The sequence below is a fragment of the Staurois parvus genome, unplaced genomic scaffold, assembly GCF_062004578.1.
Source record: "Staurois parvus isolate SC_StPar_1 unplaced genomic scaffold, SC_StPar_1.0 ptg000421l, whole genome shotgun sequence".
NCBI classification, from domain to species: Eukaryota; Metazoa; Chordata; class Amphibia; order Anura; family Ranidae; genus Staurois; species Staurois parvus.
The window spans coordinates 450,276-472,663 of NW_028318217.1; the positions used below are offsets into that span (position 1 = coordinate 450,276).

The 22,388-nt window shown below is 43.3% G+C and overlaps 1 protein-coding gene across 1 annotated transcript in view; it reads left to right on the top strand.

Moving 5' to 3' along the window:
- LOC149454675 (transmembrane protease serine 9-like) overlaps window positions 1-22,388 on the top strand; it is a 69,697-nt gene that overhangs the window by 22,923 nt on the left and 24,386 nt on the right. Inside the window, exons 6-10 of the mRNA XM_089687216.1 lie at window positions 10,929-11,139; window positions 11,605-11,876; window positions 15,040-15,209; window positions 17,276-17,502; window positions 17,756-17,880. Coding sequence (XP_089543342.1) covers window positions 10,929-11,139; window positions 11,605-11,876; window positions 15,040-15,209; window positions 17,276-17,502; window positions 17,756-17,880 — 1,005 coding nt within the window. The remainder of the gene's footprint in view (window positions 1-10,928; window positions 11,140-11,604; window positions 11,877-15,039; window positions 15,210-17,275; window positions 17,503-17,755; window positions 17,881-22,388) is intronic.

The window sequence follows — 22,388 nt, forward strand, 5'->3', positions numbered from 1 at the left end:
CAGTATATTTTGCCAGTAGTGCTGTGGAACATCCAGGTGCTCTTTTTCAAACTTCAAACGTGCTGCAATCTTCTTTTTGGACAGCAATGGCTTCCTCCGTGGTGTCCTCCCATGTACTCCATTCTTGTTTAATGTTTTCCTTATTGTAGATGTGTCAACAAAAATGTTAGCATGTGCCATAGATTTCTGTAGGTCTTTAGCTGACACTCTGGGATTCTTCTTTACCTCATGCAGCATTCTGCGCTGTGCTCTTGCAGTCATTTTTACAGGACGACCACGCCTAGGGAGAGTAGCAACAGTGCTAAACTTTCTCCATTTGTAGACAGTCTGTCTTACCATGGACACATGAACATCAAGGCTTTTGGAGATACTTTTGTAACCCTTTCCAGCTTCATGCAAGTCAACAATTCTTGATGGTAGGTCTTCTGAGAGCTCTTTTCTGCGAGGCATGGTTCACATCAGACAGTGCTTCTTGAAACCAGTAAACCCAACACAGGTGTGTGTTTTTTAAGGGCAGGACAGCTGTCAGCAACACATCCAATATCATCACACTGATTGGAGTCAAGGTTGGCTCACTCCTGGCTCCAATTAGCTCTGGGAGAAGTCATTAAGCTAGGGCCTCACATACCTTTTCCTCCCTGCACTGTGAATGTTTACATGTTATGTGCAATTAAACCATGGCAACATCTAATGTTTGTGTAGTATTATGTTCAGCAGACTGTGTTCTTCCATTGTTGTGACTTACATGACGTTCAGAGCACATTTTATGCCCAATTCATGCAAAACTCCACATAATCCCAAGGGGTTCACATACTTTTTCTTGCAACTGTACATCAAAAATAGTTACCAGTATATACCAGAACATAAAAACTAGAATACATAAAAAAAACCAGTATACAGCAGACAATAAAAAAAAGTATACACCAGAACATAAATCCCACAATAACTTGATGCAAAAACCGCAACGCAACACCTCCGACACCTCCACACTGGATGCCATGTGCTGCTCACATAATAAACAATCAAGTGACACAAAAAAATCATAATTATTATTATTATTATACAGTATTTATAAAGCGCCAATAGTTCGCTCAGCGCTGTACATTACAGAGGGGGACAGAACATGTGACAGAACAATACCAATACAATGCAAAACATGAGGGGATCGAGGGCCCTGCTCTTTCGCGCTTACAATCTAGGAGGGAGGGGATGGTGGCACAGGAGGAGATAGCTGTGGGGGATGGAGTGGTAGGAAGAGTGGAGGAGGTTGGCAAGTTAGCAGGGGGTGGGGTGGGCTTCCCTGAAGAGGTGGGTTTTCAGGGTGCGCCTAAACGAGAGGAGAGTAGGTGATAATCTGATGGGTTGGGGCAGGGAGTTCCAGAGGATGGGTGACACCCTGGAGAAGTCCTGGAGTTGGGCATGGGAGGAGGAGACCAGGGAACTAGAGAGAAGGAGGTCTTGTGAGGAGCGGAGTGTGCGTGTTGGGCGGTACTTGGATATTAGGTCAGTGATGTAGTTCGGGGCAGTATGGTGGACAGCTTTGTACGTCAGAGTTAGGATTTTGAATTTGATCCGTTGCGCAATCGGAAGCCAGTGGAGGGATTGGCAGAGGGGGGTGGCGGAGATGGAGCGGTTGGAAAGGTGAATGAGTCTGGCAGCCGTATTCAGGATCGACTGAAGCGGGGATAGCCAGCGGCGAGGCAGGCCAGTGAGGAGGGAGTTGCAGTAGTCAAGTTGTGATATGATTTAAATTTAAACATTTGGGACATTTAATTAAATTAAATGTCCCAAATGTAGGTCATACACTGTGAGATCAAACAATCTTGATAAAATAAATAATTCATTCAATAAATCTTGTGGTTTCTTCTTATATTAATGTCCCAAAAAAGTGAGATTAAGCAAAATAAAGAAACGGTGCCACCTCCGAGCTCGTAGAACTCTCACCTTAGAGCACATGAAAATACGCTCCAGCATGCACAGGGGCGGCGCTATAAACCTCCCAGGTGCAATGCATCCTGGGGAAACTTACTTCGCATTGCGAAAAAAATTTGTAAACCGAGGCATTATTTTCAATGGATTTGCATTCGTAAACCGAAAATTACAGGTACACCTGTGTGTGTGTGTATATATATATATATATTATAATATATATATATGTATATATTATAATATATATATATATAAATTATATATATTATTTATTTATTAAATTTATAAAGACCCATCGGGGTTGATTTACTAAAAAGTAGAGAGTACCAAATCCTTCCCAGGGTAATTGTGTCAATGATTAATTGAACAATCTGAAGTGAGAAGCTGATTGGCTGCCACGCACAGCTGCCCCAGATTCTGCACTCTACAGTGTTAGTAAATCAACTCCATACTGTTGGTTTTTTTTTTGTTTTCTTGGGGGGTTTTTCAGGGACAATGTTAAAAAAAATGCTTATTCAACAATATTCCCAGAAAGCAAGCCCCTTCACTCTGCATCCTATAGGCACAAGCCCGCGGCGCCTAGTTGTAACTCCATCCCTGCGCACGCACGTTTCTTCGGCTGGTCATACGACGTGGACTTGCTGCACTCCGGCTGAGCAGAGCTACGGCTTATCTGCTACAAGTCCCAACAAGGAGCCAACATCAACACTAACAACCCTCTTAAGAATGATAATGCTGGTGAGTTAGAATGATACTTAACTCCCCTCCCCCACCAAAAAAAAAAAAAAAAGTAAACAGAGAAAAAAATTCAAGTGCATAACTATTATTTCTGGATTGCGGCTGACGTCGTCCCCTCCCAGGGCCATGTGACTTCATATCGATAGAAATGTTTGCTTATGTCTAGTAAGAGAAGGCAAAAGTTCCCTTAGAACGGGTCTGTACACATTCTTGGAAGGAGTCGCAGTCTGAGCTTCTACTAATGTACCCGGCCGGTAGTATGTAAGGCAAAGCACAAGCCGAGTCCACCCAGGACAGAGATTACTCCCAATAGCCGGACATTGGTGACAACATCAAGGAGAGGAGCGAAGAAAAACCATGGAGGACATTCAATGTTTTATTAGCTTTCTACTCCTGGCAGGTAGGCGCTCGTTCCTTTCTGTTATAAATAATTGTGTAAATTGTAGCCGTTGCCTTTTTCAGATTTCTCCTACTATCAGGGGCGGACTGACAACTTATGGGGCCCCCCGGGCAATAGGGGATCATGGGGCCCCTGTGTCCTTGCCCAAACTCAAAAAAGCCTATGAAAGAGGTACCAGGGACATCTCATGGGGCCCCCTACTGACCCCGGGTCCTTGGGCAGTGCCCGAGTTTCCAAATGGTCAGTCCGCCCCTGCCTACTATCAATGTACATTCAGGAGATTGGGTAGAGTCTTTATCCACTCTGGAGTAAGGATGAGATCCAAGTTCCTTGTTACCATGCATTCGAGGTTCACAATCCTGGTCAAATTTGATGCAAATTCGCTCAGCAGAATGTTTTTTTTCTGTATATATATATTTTATTATAAATTTTTTAAAAATACCATTTTTCATATACAAAAAAACCTCACAAAACCACCATGTTATGATGCTCATAATTATCTAACAATATATCAAAACATTGACATTACTCTTGGTATCCTTTATGCCTCTCCCTTCCCCTCCCTCCAACCCAGGGGCGGACTGACAACTCATGGGGCCCCTGGGCAATAGGGGATCATGGGGCTCCTGTGTCCTAGCCAACACTCAAACTACACCCAAAAAAGTCTATGAAAGGTACCAGGGGCATCTCATGGGGCCCTCTACTGACCCTGGGCCATCAGGCAGTGCCCGAGTTCCCAAATGGTCAGTCCGCCCCTGGGTTGGGGATTTGAGCATTGTCAGGACAAACTAGTTACACACTGGGACCGAGGGTCTCTGTACTATTGTTCGTGCAGCTATATGATGTTTGAATGTAACACAGGGACTGGACAAATTGGCCCAAACTCCTAAAGAGGTCTTCAATGTGGATGGAAAATGCGTGCAGTCCAGGGATTTTTTTCAGCGGGAACGCGGGGGAATGCAGTTCCGGCACCTCCGGCACTGAATGTATTTAATGGCAAGAAGCGCTGGGGTGTGCTTGGGGGTCCATTGATATTAGCTGCTTTGGTCTATTGTTGCTGGGGGATGTGGGGATCTATTTTTGGGGTAAGGGTTCTTTTGTTGCTGGGAGGTATCTACTATTGAGGGAGGGGTCTATTGTTGCTGGCTGCTGGAGGGTCTGTTAAAGCGGAGTTCCCGCCCCTGGCTCCCCCCCCAATAAAAACAAATGAAAGTCAGCAGCTGCAAATACTGTAGCTGCTGACTTTTAATATTAGGGCACATACCTGTCCAGGCATCCAGTGGTGTCCTCACCCCGAGCTGATTCTTCAATCGGCTGTCGGGTGCTGGTGCAGCCATCTTGACTAAGGGAAACTGGCAGTAAAGCCGTGCGGTTTCACAGCCGGATCCCAACTGCGCTTTGTGAAAGGGCAGCAGTCCTCTGGGACCTGTGAAATGTCCTAGAGGGCTGCGAGGGGGCACAAAACTGAGCCGCAGCGAACTGAGTCAGAAGCGGGAGCGGGAGCGGGTATCTGTCAAAACCAGGTACCTTCCCCCCCTCCCCCAAAAAGGTGCCAAATGTGGTGGTGGGGGGGGGGGGGGTTGGTTCAGATAAGCAGAGCTTCCTCTTTTGGGTGGAACTCTGCTTTAATGCTGGCTGCTGGGAAATTTATTGTTGCTTGAGGGTTATTTTGTTTTTTGGGGGGTTTGATGTTCCTGGAGGGGATCTATTGTTGCTAGGGGGTGTATTGTTACTGGCTGCAGGAGATCTATTTTACTGCTTTGCTGCTTTCTTCTGGTAATTAACAAATTCCATAGAAATGACTCCACAAAATGATACTTGGTTCTGTTTTCTCTAAAAGGGACAGTACTGGGAGGGGCATAGGGGGTGGAACCAAGAGATGATGCTCAGAGGTGGGTAGGGTGCAGAGACAAAAGGTCAGAATTTGGGGGGGGGGGGTATCTGCACCTATTGTCTGCAGAAAAAAATCTAGTAAAGTCTCATGCTTTTGATGTTTTGTATGAGGGTTCGATGAAAAGTAATCCCTCTGTTACTTAGAGCTGGATGGGAAGAAGAAGAAATCACTCATAAAATGAATTTATGTAATATTTCTACAGCAGGCTGGTTGGTGTTTGAAATGACTTCCCATAGAACCTTATACAAAAGCCATCTCCCTGCAGATCCAACAAAGATACACTTTAACAATGTGATACATAGAAGAGTTATGTTAGACCTTCTTACTAAATCATCCCTTGGGGTCTACCAAAGGTCTAGGAAGGCAGCTTAGCCAACTGTTCTCACACATCAGCTAATTCTTTTTTTTAGTACTGTATAATTGGTCAATTAAAGGACTGCTCTTGTACAATGGAGAGCATTTTAAAAAAAAATGCTCAAGAAACCAAACACCAAATAAACCAAAAAAATGCACAGGGTGTTGGTCCCCTCTCGAAGAGGAAGGACCTCCCTGACCTCCATGGGCTCATGACTCCTGATGAAGGCAAAGCGCTTTTGTCCATCTAGCCAAAATATCTAATTCCTCTCCTCTGGCTAGCTGAAGCCAACAGCATGGCTGAATTCTAGTAATATGGAAACCCTGAATTAGTTCATACTTGTATCCGAGCATTGACCAGCTAACTTTTATCTTTTAAAACTTAATGGAGAGAGGATAGACCAACACATCAAGATCTCACGCTCTTGGGGGAACCAGTAGAGTGTGGGTGGGTTACCATATGACCTTTGTTGGGTAATTGTGGTAGTAAAGGAGTGCCTTGAGGGCAGTACATATATATACAGTTGCAAGAAAAAGTATGTGAACCCCTTGGGATTACGTGGAGTTTTGCATGAATTGGGCATGAAATGTGCTCTGAACGTCATCTAAGTCACAACAATAGAAGAACACCGTCTGCTGAACATATTACTACACAAACATTAGATGTTGCCATGGTTTAATTGCACATAACATGTAAACATTCACAGTGCAGGGAGGAAAAATATGTGAACCTTTGGACTTAATAACTGGTTGACCCCCCTTTGGCAGCAATAACCTCAACCAAATGTTTCCTGTAGTTGCAGATCAGACCTGCACAACGATCTGGAGTCATTTTGGACCACTCCTCTTCACAAAACTGTTTCAGTGTAGCAATATTCTTGGGATGTCTGGTGTGAATCGCTCTCTTAAGGTCATGCCACAGCATTTCAATCGGGTTGAGGTCAGGACTCTGACTGGGCCACTCCAGAAGGCGTATTCTGTGCTGTTGCGGCCATTGTTTTGTTGAATTACTTGTATGCTTTGGGTCATTGTCCTGTTGCATCACCCATCCTCTGTGGAGCTTCAGTTGGCGGACAGATGGTCGTACGTTTTCCTGCAAAATGTCTTGATAAACTCTGGAATTCATTTTCCCATCAATGACAACAATCCGTCCAGGTCCTGAGGTAGCAAAGCAGCCCCAAACCATGATGCTCCCTCCGCCATGTTTTACAGTGGGGATGAGGTTTTGATGTTGGTGTGCTGTGCCTTTTTTTCTCCACACATAGTGTTGTGTGTTCTTCCCAAACAACTCAATCTTGGTTTCATCTGTCCACAGTATATTTTGCCAGTAGTGCTGTGGAACATCCAGGTGCTCTTTTGCAAACTTCAAACGTGCTGCAATATTCTTTTTGGACAGCAATGGCTTCCTCTGTGGTGTCCTCCCATGTACTCCATTCTTGTTTAATGTTTTCCTTATTGCAGATGTGTCAACAAAAATGTTAGCATGTGCCAGAGATTTCTGTAGGTCTTTAGCTGACACTCTGGGATTCTTCTTTACCTCATGCAGCATTCTGCGCTGTGCTCTTGCAGTCATTTTTACAGGACGACCGCGCCTAGGGAGAGTAGCAACAGTGCTAAACTTTCTCCATTTGTAGACAGTCTGTCTTACCGTGGACACATGAACATCAAGGCTTTTGGAGATACTTTTGTAACCCTTTCCAGCTTCATGCAAGTCAACAATTCTTGATCGTAGGTCTTCTGAGAGCTCTTTTCTGCGAGGCATGGTTCACATCAGACAGTGCTTCTTGAAACCAGTAAACCCAAAAGAGGTGTGTGTTTTTTAAGGGCAGAACAGCTGTCAGCAACACATCCAATATCATCACACTGATTGGAGTCAAGGTTGGCTCACTCCTGGCTCCAATTAGCTCTGGGAGAAGTCATTAAGCTAGGGCCTCACATACTTTTTCCTCCCTGCACTGTGAATGTTTACATGTTATGTGCAATTAAACCATGGCAACATCTAATGTTTGTGTAGTATTATGTTCAGCAGACTGTGTTCTTCTATTGTTGTGACTTAGATGACGTTCAGAGCACATTTTATGCTCAATTCATGCAAAACTCCACGTAATCCCAAGGGGTTCACATACTTTTTCTTGCAACTGTATTAAGAGGAGCCTTGGTTGACCAAATAACAGATACTTATTGTACAAGTGTTCTGTGGAACAGTTTAGCTGTGTTCTGAAACCTTACTGTATATATTTTAATGAAAGTTCTTTCTATTTGCATTGATACTTTAGACCAAAAATGTGTGATTTGTCATCAATAATATACTGTATTTCCTAAAGGTCCTCCACGCTTATTTTTGAGTCCCCTTTGGGTTCTAAAATCTTATCTGCATTTTCCTACGCCTTTGCTCCGAAACTTCCATAAAACAATATGACAGTCATTCTAGTATTTCTAGTGTGGGATTCAGGGAGGTTTCCATACTGTGGCTCCTATACTCTGATTGGCTAAGTAAGTCACTGATAGAAGACATTGGGGAAAATTACTAAAACTAGAGCAGATAGGATCTGGAGCAGGGGCGGACTGACCATCTGGAAACTCGGGCACTGCCCGAGGGCCCGGGGTCAGTATGGGGCCCCATGAGATGCCCCTGGTACCTTTTTCATAGGCTTTTTTGAGTTTGGGCAAGGACACAGGGGCCCCATGATCCCCTATTGCCCGGGGGCCCCATGAGTTGTCAGTCCGCCCCTGATCTTGAGCAGCCAATCGGCTTCTATCTTTCAGTTTTAAAACCAAACAATCCGAAGATAAATCAATTGCCTTGGAAAGCTGCTCCAGGTTCCATCTGCTCCAGTTTTGATAAATTCCCCTCAATATACATAGAAATTACTGAACTGAGACAGCAAATCCTTGCATGTTTATCCAGTCTTTTGAGGAATGTGCAGTTCCTGAGTCATGATTGTTTAGATTTCCAAATCGCCTGACCTGATTTCATAATGCCTGGACCTGAGATCTGAACTGATTGATTCATTCATTTCTCTCTAATTATTTATTTGTTTCTTTATTACATGTAATATTAATTTACACATCGTTCTACATAAATATTGTACGAGGGGTGTTCAAGTCAAACCGGGACTTTTCCTTTTCCAGGTATAAAAAGGGATGCTAGTGAGGCGGTACAACATGTAGTAGTAAGTGGCCAGTGTGTCCTATTACCGATAGATGGTGCATATGTCGCGGGCCAGTCAAGGGACCATTAATCAAGATGGCAGACAACAGTGTTAGTGAGTGCAGAAAACTGAGTGTGCAGTAGTGTATTTCTTTTTTGTGCTGCCCTAGGCAAAACAAAAAAAGTCCACCCCCCTGGTCACCACCCATTCCTCCACCCCCTCACCCCTCCGGACAACCAGACACCATCCAGCAGCCCCCAGCCTGTCACGGATGACTGAACTGCTCTACACCACCCTCCTCTGTTCCAGCACTCACCACCACAGCTTGCCGTGTGACATGCGCCAGGTACCTCCGAAGCCATGATGAGGACCAGGAAAGAGTCTGATCCCATCCAGCCACCTCTCGTGAATTCCAGCTCCTGCTGTTCCTCTTCCTCCACTGTTTCCCAATCACTGGCTGCCACTGTGTCACTTCTGCCAGGGGGTTGCTCTGCCCCCCTGAAAAAATGCCGCCCTAGGCAAACGCCTGGCAAACATGCCCCTGAGCATGGTGATGAAGTTTCTTGTGAACGAAGACATAAAACCTGCGGATATCTACAGAAGACTTCAAGCACAGTACGGTGATGAGACGCTGAGCCTCAGTAAGACATTTGAATGGTGTAAACTTTGCAAAGATGGCCATCTGTAGATCCCGGTCATGGTGGTTCCCAGCCCACAGCAGTCATTCCTGGGAACATTTAGTTCATGGAACACCTGATCCTGAATAATTGACGCATGACATGAAATTGCACAAGAAATTAATTTCAGCAGGTAGTGCTTCACAATGTCAGATGACGTAGTGAAGCCGGCTGTCCTAGGATGGTTCAGGTGTACTGACAAATCTTTCTATGCCAAAAGTGAATCTAAAGGGGCTTTGAGGTCACGACGCTTAAAGGAATGCTGCACTATATTATTACTGCTAATACTTACTTTTAAAGGAGACAAGGCACTATATTACATTCTTTAATTACATGACACCCATGAACATGGAGAGATAAGTCAGAAAGGAGGGAAGAGACCCCCTAGAGGAAAGAGGGATTACTCCATCCATCCATCCAACTCCAGGAAAGCAGGTCTCTTGGAAACAGCGAGACCGCCTGCTGGAAAAAGGCAAACACTCCACTCATCCATCCATCCAACTCCAGGAAAGCAGGCCTCTTGGAAACAGCGAAACCCCCTGCTGGAAAAAGGCAAACACTCCACGCATCCATCCATCCATCCATCTGGGACACGGATATAAATGTCCACTCATCTCTAAGTCCAGTTAAAGGGACACAAGCTGCATTTGACCTCACTTAACAGTTTGGTCATATACGTCAGGTAAGCACACACTGGTGAAGGAACACACAAACAGGGGCGGACTGACCATTTGGAAACTAGAGCACTGCCCGAGGGCCCAGGGTCAGTAGGGGGCCCCATGAGATGCCCCTGGTACCTTTTTCATAGGCTTTTTTGAGTTTGGGCAAGGACACAGGGGCCCCATGATCCCCTATTGCCCGGGAGCCCCATGAGTTGCCAGTCTGCCCCTGCACACAAGTTAAAGCTTTCGTGGACTTTTTCAAATATAATTTTTTATATGTTTTTTAAAAAAACCTTTTTATATTATTTATTTTTCACTAGTGAATAACACAAGTCACAGATTGCAATTTAAAGCTGGACTCATTTTTGTTACTAAAATCATTTTTGATCATACACATTAATCCTATGTTTATATTTCAGTGTAAATATCACATTTAATATTAGTGGAGCACAACACGTTTTTCATTTTTAATTTTGATTCTAAAGGTTTTTTTGAGAAAACAATAACAAACATGTCTATACTTACCTGCTGTGTGTAATGGTTTTGCCCGGATCCTCCTCTTCTCGGGTCCCCCCGCAGGCTCTCCTGGCCTCTCCCTCCTGTCAGATGCCCCCACAGCAAGCAGCTTGACTTGACCAAGACTCCAGGGCACATCGCTGGATTGAGAGGGGGCTTAGGTGAGTATTGGGAGGGGGGCTGGGTGGGATGCTGCACACAGGTTTTTTACTTTCATGCATAGAATTCACAAAGGTAAAAAACCTTGAGCCTTTACAACCGCTTGAAGCTTTACGCACATTAGTTAAATGCTGGGATAAGTGTATAAATGTAGCAGGGGAGTATGTCAAAGCATAAATGCAGTTTTTACTCCTTGAAAATTGTTCTTTTATCATATAAACTCAAAAGTCCTGGTTTGACTTGAACGTCCCTCATCAGTCCCTGCCCTCAAGGAGAGTACAATCTAAGGTCTCTAACTCTCATTCATACATACACATACTAGGACCAATTTAAACAGGATCCAGTTACCAACCAGCATGTATTTGGAGTGTGGAGCACCCCGGAGGAAACCCATGCAGGCACAGGGAGAACATGAAAACTCTAGTAATTATCTCTATTATTTTTCAGTGTATCCCACATCTGTGGTCTCCAACCTCACCACACCAGCCCAGCCAATCTGTGGCATGTCGATCATCAGCAGTCGGATAGTTGGTGGTACCAACGCAGTTGAAGGAGCTTGGCCATGGCAGGTCAGTCTGCGCTATCTAGACTCCCACGTTTGTGGTGGCTCCTTGATCTCCAACCAATGGGTGTTGACCGCTGCCCATTGTTTTGAATAGTAAGTCGTTTTTTATGTCTATACATCTACTCAGCATTGCATTAGATTGCTGCTTCAGTGCAGGAAATTCAGCTCCTGTTAATAATGAATACATCTATCAATATATAAATTGGTCTTGTCTAAAAAATGTGTTGAGCGGACTCGTTTGGGAAAAAAGAGGCTCATACGCCAATTTGGTTCTTCAGCCAATTGGGATCAGATGCATCCAAACGTGCCCAAGATGTTAATACATGAATGTGTGCTGTACCTATGGCTCTGGTGCATATAGCCAAGGGCTTTAGTTAACCATTAAATAACATCGCGCTTGGATTATTTGATTACCGCTAAGAAATTAATCTCAAGTCAATTCAGAAGCAACGCAATAAAAACGTCTTGTTGGGATTCACACTTTTATGTTTGTGTTACAGTTTATAGTATGTAGCTGACATGTTTTAAGGTTTCTATTGTGTTTTCTGTGCTGTTTAGTTCTATCAGACCATTGGATTACACGGTTGCTCTGGGGGCATACAAGCTGAGCATCGTCAATTCTCACCAGAGTACGTCCAATGTGGAGAATATCACCATCAACTCTCTGTGGAGCGGTGCTGGGACCCCCGGAGACATCGCATTGGTCAAACTCTCCAACCCCGTCACTTACACCGAGTACATTCTGCCTGTATGTGTGCCACCATCCTCCATGAACTTCCCAGCAGGCATGAACTGCACTGTGACTGGATGGGGGAATATAGGGACTGGTGGTAAGGACACAGATAGGACAAATGTACCATAAATTTGGAGCACTGTTAAATTTAGATCAGAATGTCAAATGTTTAAGAATTGAATTACCACTAATGCAGATCGAATATATCAACTCAACCACTCCATGCTGACATGCACTGATATGTTCCTACCTGGTAAAAAGTGAAAAATATTTTCATAAAACGTAGCAGAGAGCCCTGACAGGTCCTAATAATTCAACACAGCAAATACTTTCCTCCTGTTCTGGGAATGGACTCAGCAGAACCAATATGAATGTTCTGGAATATGCACCGCTTGCTGTCCTCAACAGACCGGGGTGGTCCAAATTCACTAAATGCAAATAGAAAAACAAAGAGGGCGCACCGACCTAGTGCATTATTGTTTAAAAGTATTTATTGAACGAACAAAGTAAGTATCACACTCACAATGGACATAAAAACACAGGCATGTCACACCGAACAAGATATTCAATCCAAACAGCATCTGAGTCCATTCGATGGAACCCTGGATGACCAACTGACTAACGCGTTTCGAGGACACAGTTGGCTCTGAGGAAGAGGCTGTGTCCTCGAAACGCGTTAGCAAGTTGGTCAAACTCTCCAACCCCGTCACTTACACCGAGTACATTCTGCCTGTATGTGTGCCACCATCCTCCATGAACTTCCCAGCAGGCATGAACTGCACTGTGACTGGATGGGGGAATATAGGGACTGGCGGTAAGGACACAGATAGGACAAATGTACCATAAATTTGGAGCACTGTTAAATTTAGATCAGAATGTCAAATGTTTAAGAATTTGATTACCACTAATGCTGATCGAATATATCAACACAGCAAATGGAATGGACTCAGTAGAACTGATATGAATGTTCTGGAATATGCACCGCTTGCTGCCCTCAACAGACCGGGGTGGTCCAAATTCACTAAATGCAAAAAAAAAGGGGGCGCACCGACCTAGTACATTATTGTTTAAAAGTATTTATTGAAAGAACAAAGTAAGTATCATACTCACGATGGACATAAAAATACAGGCATGTCACACTGAACAAAATGTATGATCCAAACAGCATCTGAGTCCATACGATGGAACCCTGGATGACCAACTGACTAACGCGTTTCCAGGACACAACCTCTTCCTCAGAGCCAACTGTGTCCTCGAAACGTGTTAGTCAGTTGGTCATCCAGGGTTCCATCGTATGGACTCAGATGCTGTTTGGATCATACATCTTGTTCAGTGTGACATGCCTGTGTTTTTATGTCCATTGTGGGTATGATACTTACTTTGTTCTTTCAATAAATACTTTTAAACGATAATGCACTAGGTCAGTGGTCGGCAAGCCGCGGCTCGCGAGCCACATGCGGCTCTTTACAAACTTTTATGCGGCTCTTCTGTGTGCCGGGCGCCCGCTCCCCTCCCTCCTCTCGGGCGGCCGCCCCAAAAGTCAGGACTCTGCAGCTAGCCCAGCAATGGGCAAACTACAGAGCGTGGCAAACATTGGCTGTCAGGATGTAGGCGGGGCAGCGTGACGAACTCCTCTCACAGTCCGCCCTGAAGACCGGAACGGCGCGGGAAAACGGCGAGAGGAACGCACGGAGCAAAGGTAAGTGAATTGACACAATATGGGGGATGAATTACTATAGGGGGGATGAATTACTATATGGGGGATGAATTACTATGGGGGATGAATTACTATATGGGGGATGAATTACTATGGGGGATGAATTACTATATGGGGGATGAATTACTATGGGGGATGAATTACTATGGGGGATGAATTACTATATGGGGGATGAATTACTATGGGGGATGAATTACTATGTGGGGGATGAATTACTATATGGGGGATTAATTACTATATGGGGGATGAATTACTATGGGGGATGAATTACTATGTGGGGGGATGAATTACTATGGGGGATTCATTACTATATGGGGGATGAATTACTATATGGGGGATGAATTACTATGGGGGATGAATTACTATATGGGGGATGAATTACTATATGGGGGATGAATTACTATATTGGGAATGAATTACTATATGGGGGATGAATTACTATGGGGGATGAATTACTATATGAGGGATGAATTACTATATGGGGGATGAATTACTATGGGGGATGAATTACTATATGGGGGATGAATTACTATGGGGATGAATTACTATATGGGGGATTAATTACTATGGGGGATTAATTACTATATGGGGGATGAATTACTATGGGGGATTAATTACTATGGGGGATGAATTACTATAGGGGATGAATTACTATATGGGGGATTAATTACTATGGGGGATTAATTACTATGGGGGATGAATTACTATATGGGGGATGAATTACTATATGGGGGATGAATTACTATGGGGGATGAATTACTATATGGGGGATTAATTACTATGGGGGATTAATTACTATGGGGGATGAATTACTATATGGGGGATGAATTACTATATGGGGGATTAATTACTATGGGGGATTAATTACTATGGGGGATGAATTACTATAGGGGATGAATTACTATATGGGGGATTAATTACTATATGGGGGATGAATTACTATGGGGGATGAATTACTATAGGGGGGATGAATTACTATATGGGGGATGAATTACTATGGGGGATGAATTACTATATGGGGGATGAATTACTATATGGGGGATGAATTACTATGGGGGATGAATTACTATATGGGGGATGAATTACTATATGGGGGATGAATTACTAAGGGGGAATGAATTACTATATGGGGGATGTATTTTCAGTTTTAAAAATGTGGCTCTCAAAATAAATTTCAATCGTGGTTTTGGCGAGATTTGGCTCAGTTGAAAAAAAAGGTTGCCCACCACTGCACTAGGTCGGTGCGCCCTCTTTCTGTTTTTTTTCCATTTGCATTAGGTCCTGCTAATTGTCCCGGATTCTCTTCTCATCTGGGACCCCAGGCAGCCAGGCACACAACACTTGAACAGTCTTCCTCACAGCAACCATGCATTGGATGTCATTTTAGGCTTTATTGCTGGTTTAACGTGGATGAGGTGCAGGGAAAGCTTCTACTTTAGAACACACACACTCCTGTCTTCACAGATTTATCTTGTTCGTTGGTTGTTTGTGGAGCTGGTGGTCATTTTTAATTTTTTTTTTATTTTATTTTTTTTTTTTGCAGTGTCGCTGCCATACCCAGGAATCCTCCAGCAGGTGACGGTACCAATTATCAGCAACAGCCAATGTGACGCAATGTACCACGTCGGTACCGGCATCAGTAGCCGTGTAGTCATTGTCCCCAGTGACCAGATCTGTGCCGGGTACCAGGCTGGAAACAAAGATTCCTGTCAGGTGAGCCCTCAAAATAATGCCCTCAAAATAAATACATAGTTACATAGTTAGTCTGGCTGAAAAAAAAACAAAAGTCCATCCAGTTCAACCATTAACAACAAAAAAAAAAAAGGTTATAATCCTATACCAACAGTTGATCGGGAAGAAGGCAATAAAACCCAACAAAGCATGACCCAATTTGCTCCTGCAGAGAAAAAAATTCCTTCCTGATTCCCCGTGAGGCAATCGGATATTCCCTGGATCAACTTTCCCTATAAATGTTATATCCAGTTATATTCTGTGTATCCAAGAAAGAATCCAGGACTTTCCTACAGCAATCCACTGAGCTGGTCACAACCAACTCCTGAGGGAGTCTATTCCACATTCTCACAGCTCTCACTATGAAGAGACCTTTCCGTGTTTGGAGATCACATTTCTTTTCCTCCAGACATAAAGAGCGCCCCCTTGTCCTCTGTGATGATATGTGAAATAAATTCCCTAAATTCAATCAATCAATATAACTCTTTACCCACAGCTTATTCAGAGGAAGGCAAATATACGTAGGGGGCACTCTTTACGTCTGGAGGAAAAGACATTTTTTTCTTTCTTGGGAGAGCGTGTGTGATCAGCACAAAGCCAACCAGCACTGTCCAGACACAGGCCAGGGGCCCTGCAGCCTCACAGGAAAATCAGAGGAGAATGAAAGCTCCTCCTACAAGCTTTAACCAGTGCTCTGCTGGACACTGATAGAAGTCACAAGACTGCTATATACTGCTGATGAGAAAAGGGAGAGAAACAAGACATGGGGCAAGTGTGTCTAACAAATCAGGCAGGGAGCTGTCTAGCACCGCAGGGGGCTCACCAAAAAGAGATACTGCCAGACACAGCAACGGTTGCAGGTTCAGATCCAGGTCCTGATACTGTTCCTGCTGGAATAAAAATGCTTTCATGCTGAAAGGGGAAATCAGTGTATGGCTTCAGCTGCCTTATTCTTGAGCTACTGAGCTCTGTAAAAAAGGGCTTTTTCAGCAAGACATAGAAAAACTGGGAAACATGACTTACAGTGTATGTAGATCCAACATTTCATATTCCTGCTATATGCCTGCTGTACCATGTACGTGTATGGAGATGTATCCTGTTCTCTTTGTATTGCTTCCTTTGTGTGAAATCCCTGGTGTTCCTGCCAGTCCCTCTGCTTTCCAATAAAAAATTGACCACACTAAGCAGGAGAACACAGAGTGGTCAGTTCTCTAGCTGTGCTGAGATCTCAGCCTGCACTCCTCCAATGATCAGATGAGTCGTGACACCCCACCCCCCAGTCACACAACGGGAAGTTCAGGGTACTGCTATTTCTCCACCTTCACCTCTCTATGCAGCTGAGAACAGAGGGAATGTGATCACTTATAAAGTGTTTTTTTTTTATATTTTTTTATATCTATACACAAATGTGACTTTCATTTCTATTTTAAACTAAATGGGTTGTTTTCCAAGGTGAGGGTTTACATATTCTTTAAAGTCTAGCATACAGAACACGAATATGCAATATAAGAAATTATGTGCAAGTGAATTATTGAGTAGGTTGAATTGGAGACATCCCTTCAAGCACGAATATATCCATATTTGTAGGTGGTATTGTGCTAGCTGATGGGAATATCAAGAAATGAGAAATACTTCTGCAGGTCGAAAGCGCTTGGTGACATATATCTCATTCAGACCTGTGAGAACTGTCTTGATGGTCAAGACTGGTCAAAATATATCGACTCCCTATTGGAAAGAGTATCATTGTCTGCTTACCTCACAAAGCTCAAATTCTGTTTTTTTTTATTATTTTGAGACTATAGCAGCAAATGCATTGCTTTGGATTCCTTTGTCACTAAGCAGCATTCATAGCCGTAGACCAGAACCATAAAATATGTCCCAACTGACCCAATCACATCTCTTCTCCAGTACATCGCCATTAATTAATCTTGTCTTAGAGTCATCATTCAACATTGAAATATCCTTCTCTTGTAGAAAACCCTCTCAGTGGTTTAGCTTCAGTCCATGATAATATGAAGTCAGCTGATGATTGTCATTTTCACTTGCAGGGAGACTCTGGAGGTCCTCTGGTCTGTCAAGTTGATGGTCGGTGGTATCAAGCTGGCATTGTCAGCTGGGGAGACGAGTGTGCCCTACCTAACCGGCCTGGAGTTTACACCTACGTCCCCGACTATTATAACTGGATCTACTCCTATGGAGCCACTCGATCCTACTCATCTGTGTCAGTTTTGACCTCATCCCTGATGCTGATTCTGATTTGCTTACTGTTGCACATGTGACGAAAATGGTTGGGGACTGGAAGACAGAAGATCTTTATTTTTTAAATGCACTTTTTAAATTAAAACTACAAACAAGCAGAGAATATGGATATTGGAAGGCCAGCATCAGTATGGTGCTCAATGTCAACGATCAGACATATTAAATCTTGTATTTTTGTATTTCTTTGTTCTACCTGGGTGCATTGTGATCTGCACTTTGGTCATTTACATTTCAATGTGTGAATTTTGATCTAATTGGTACAACATCAGGACCTCAATAACTGTCAAAAACTATGAAGTCAGGTCCAACTCAACCATCAACAAGTCAACAATAAGCAGCCCTACCTACCTCAAAGATTTTTGGCAAGACCAACTCAAGCAGCAGTTAAACTTTGGTACAACATCACAAACACAACAACTGTCAAAAACTATGAAGTCAGGTCCAACTCAACCATCAACAAGTCAACTATAAGCAGCCCTACTTACCAAGAAGATTTTGGGCAAGACCAACTCAAGCAGCAGTTAAACTTTGGTACAACATCACAAACACAATAACTGTCAAAAATGATGAAGTCAGGTCCAACCAGGGGTGGACTGACAACTCATGGGGCCCCCGGGCAATAGGAAATCATGGGGCCCCTGTATCCTCACCCACACTCAAACCATACCTAAAAAAGCCTATGAAAAGGTACCATTGGCATCTCATGAGACCCACTACTGACCCCGGGCCCTCGGGCAGTGCCCGAATGCCTAAATGTTCAGTCCACCCCTGGGTCCAACTCAACCATCAACCAGTCAACTTTAAGCAGCCCTACCTACCTCGGAGATTTTGGGCAGGACCAACTCAAGCAGCAGTTTAACTTTGGTACAACATCACAAACACAATAGCTGTCAAAAACTATGAAGTCAGGACCAACTCAACCATCAACATGTCAACTATAAGCAGCCCTACCTACCTCAGAGATTTTGGGCAAGACCAACTCAAGCAGCAGTTAAACTTTGGTACAACATCACAACCACAATAATTGTAAAAAAATATGAAATCAGGTCCAACTCAACCACCAAGCAGTCAACCATAAGCTGCCCAATCTACCTCAAAGATTTTGGGCAAGACCAACTCAAGGAGCAGTTAAACTTTGGATAGAAATATTTGTATTTGTGGACTTTTTATATTACAAAGTGAAGATTCAAAATGTTGGTGATTGGTTTTGCGCAGAATCCACTGAATGTGAAGAGGAAGAAGAATCAAGATATTCAATTATCAACCAACAAACCCAACCTACCTAGAAGATTTTGGACAAGACCAACTCAAGCTACAGTTAAACTTTGGGTGGATATCACTGTGTTTACATAGTTATTATATTATAAAGTGAAGATATTAAATGTTGGTGATTGGTTATGCACAGAATCCACCGAATGTGAAGAAGAAGAAAGTGTCCAGTTGTTCAATTATTCTCAATACTCTAATATACTCAAATATAGCCAAAATCTAGAATTTTGGTATGTCCTCACTATTAATACGAATATCCATTAAGAATCCAAAACACAGTATTCTATAGATTACCCTGCAAGGACAAAATACAACCTTGACTTCATCTCCTTTCCAAAAATGCCCAAAATGTTTACACTTGACCAAGACAAAGACATCAAACATTTTTCACATACCTTTTAATATTAAGTGATTTCCAAAATGCATAAGATGCATTAATAAATTATAATTTTAATAAACTGCCTGTGGTATTAGTTTTTGTTTAATAAAAAAAAATACACACATATATATGAAAACGTTGTGTTTTTTTAGGGACTCCAGGGTGATTGTGCCATACAGAAGTTTGGGTTTTAGAGCCCAGAGGCTTTGTAGAGACATGGGAGGGAAAAATCCTGAAGTCCTGGGTCCAGGTTTTGCAGACAACCAACACATTGATTTTTTCAGGTGTGCTCAGGGCTCTTGTTAGAGATTTATAGTTCAAGGTTCCAACCCTGGCAGAGAGCCCAAGAGTCAGGAGGGCTCCACCTAGGAGACAGATGGGGGTCAGGACAGCAGGGAGCTGCTACATGTATGCATAGAGTGTGTGTGAGTAGACTGTCTGGAGGAGACAGGAAAGGGCCTGGGGACTGAGGCCAGAGCAGCAGCGCTGCAAGAATAAACCAGGAAATCAGGGAGCAAGAAAAGTCATTAAAAAGAAGATTGAAGCAAGTATCCTTAATGCCCTACCATCTGTAGCTGGTTCCCATAATATACAGTTTATCTATATATACAGTATATATTAATAAATGCATATACACACTTATACAAATCTTTCAATATTGTTATTATTATTATTATTAATAATAATAATAATAATAATAAAAAATATTATTTTCCAGATATGCATTTAAATGGTTTATATTTCAATAGTTTTTATTAAATTTTACAATAGTTGTGCAGAAAATAAGTTAATAATATGTTCATAGTCATGAAAACAATCAACAGGAGAAATTTGTGTCACATATCAGGTGTAGTCACCCAACACAGAACTGCAGAGGTTATGAGTAGAGAGGTAACATGAAACCTCAAATCACATAAAAAGACAATAGTTTGTCAAGGTAAAGTGCCAAAGAACCAAAAATAGGGGGTCCGGGTATACTAGTTATACTGTGCACATTATTTGAGAAAATATATTACCAATATAGATTATGTATCATCAAGCAGTAAATACGTAATCAATGGCTTATCCCAGAGTTCCAAGATCCATCAAATTTGGGGACTTGTCCATTTTTCATAGTGAATATGCGCTCAAATGCACAATTCTGAAAAACATCATTAACAAAATCCAAACTCCCTGATATATCAGTGTTTCTCATGGGTTTATGTACTAAAGCTGGAAGAAAAATATATTTGAAATATATTTAAAAAATATTCTTCCCAAGTATATTGCCATATATTTGAAATACTTCAATTTTGGCCATATTCAATATATTTCAAAATATTTCAATAAATAAATATATATATATATATATGAACAGCACAGTGGCTAAATGGTTAGCACTTCCGCCTGGCAGTACTCGGGTCGTTGGTTCGAATCCCAGCCACGGCACCACCTGCCTGGAGTTTGCATGTTCTCCCTGTGCCTGCGTGGGTTCCCTCCGGGTACTCCGGTTTCCTCCCACACTCCAAAAGACATGCTGGTAGGTGAATTGGCTCCTGTCTAAATTGGCCCTCGTATGTGTATGGTTGTGAATTAGGGACCTTAGATTGTACGCCCCTGAGGGTCAGGGACTGATGTGACTGTACAATATATGTATGTGTAAAGCACTGAGTAAATTGATGTACCTATAAGTATAAGTACCTGAAATAAATAATTATATATATATATATATACATATTGCATGTTGAAATGTGTTTTTATTACAAAATATATGAAAAATATTTTTAAAAATACATTTCAAATATACTGTATGTCTTTAAAAATACAAATCTACATTTTTGGAATGTATTTACAAAAATATGTAAAAATATATGTTAAAATGACTTTTTTATATGTAAAAAACAATTCTGAACCTCTAAAACCACTTTAAGTACTTGGGTTGGTTCTGGAGCCCGGAGGCTTTGTAGAGCTTTGGGAAGAAAGCCTGTAATCCTAGGTCCTTATCGTACCTGGCAGTCAGACCTCCTTATTAGCCCGCAGGTCATGTTGTATGTGAGCTAACAAGGACTCATGTCTCCCTTCTGATGAAGAGAGCCGTGCTGCTAGGGACAGCGGTGTGTGTCGGTGCTCTGCCCTTTCTGGCCTTGAAGAGCTGAGCGGGCCATTGTCTGAGAGTTTGGAAAATCTGTGTAGAGATGAACTGCGGGACTAAGCAGTACAGATATAACCGTGGGGCTAAGTGGGGGGGCTATGTGGGCAACACAGTGGCTAAGTGGGGGGCTAAGTGGAGGGGATAAGTGGGGGGGCTAAGTGGAGGGGATAAGTGGGGGGGATAAGTGGGGGGGCTAAGTGGGCAACACAGTGGCTAAGTGGGGGGCTAAGTGGAGGGGCTACGTGGAGGGGCTAAGTGGGCAACACAATGGCTAAGTGGGGGGCTAAGTGGAGGGGATAAGTGGGGGGGCTAAGTGGAGGGGCTAAGTGGGCAACACAATGGCTAAGTGGCGGGCTAAGTGGAGGGGATAAGTGGGGGGGCTAAGTGGAAGGGCTAAGTGGGGGGCTAAGTGGGCAACACAGTGGCTAAGTGGGGGACTAAGTGAAGGGGCTAAGTGGGGGGCTAAGTGGACAACACAGTGGCTAAGTGGGGGGCTAAGTGGAGGGGCTAAGTGGGGGGGGGCTAAGTGGGGGGCTGAGTGGGCAACACAGTGGCTAAGTGGAGAGCTAAGTGGAGGGGGTCATCTGTCATTACCTGGTGGGGGTCATCTGTCATTACCTGTTGGGGGGTTTGGAAGGGTCATCTGTAATTACTTGGTGGGGGTCATCTGTCATTACCTGGTGGGGGGGGTTTGGAAGAGTCATCTGTCTTTACCTGGTGGGGGTCATCTGACTTTACCTGTTGGGGGGGTTTGGAAGAGTCATCTGTCATTACCTGGTGGGGGTTATCTTACATTACCTGTTTGGGGGTTTGGAAGAGTCATCTGTCATTACCTGGTGGGGGTCATCTGTCATTACCTGGTGGGGGTCATCTGTCATTACCTGGTGGGGGTCATCTGTCATTACCTGTTGGGGGGTTTGGAAGGGTCATCTGTCATTACTTGGTGGGGGTCATCTGACATTACCTGTTGGGGGGGGTTTGGAAGAGTCATCTGTCATTACCTGGTGGGGGTCATCTGTCATTACCTGTTGGGGGGGGTTTGGAAGAGTCATCTGTCATTACCTGGTGGGGGTCATCTGTCATTACCTGGTCGGGGGATTTGGAGGAGTCATCTCTCATTACC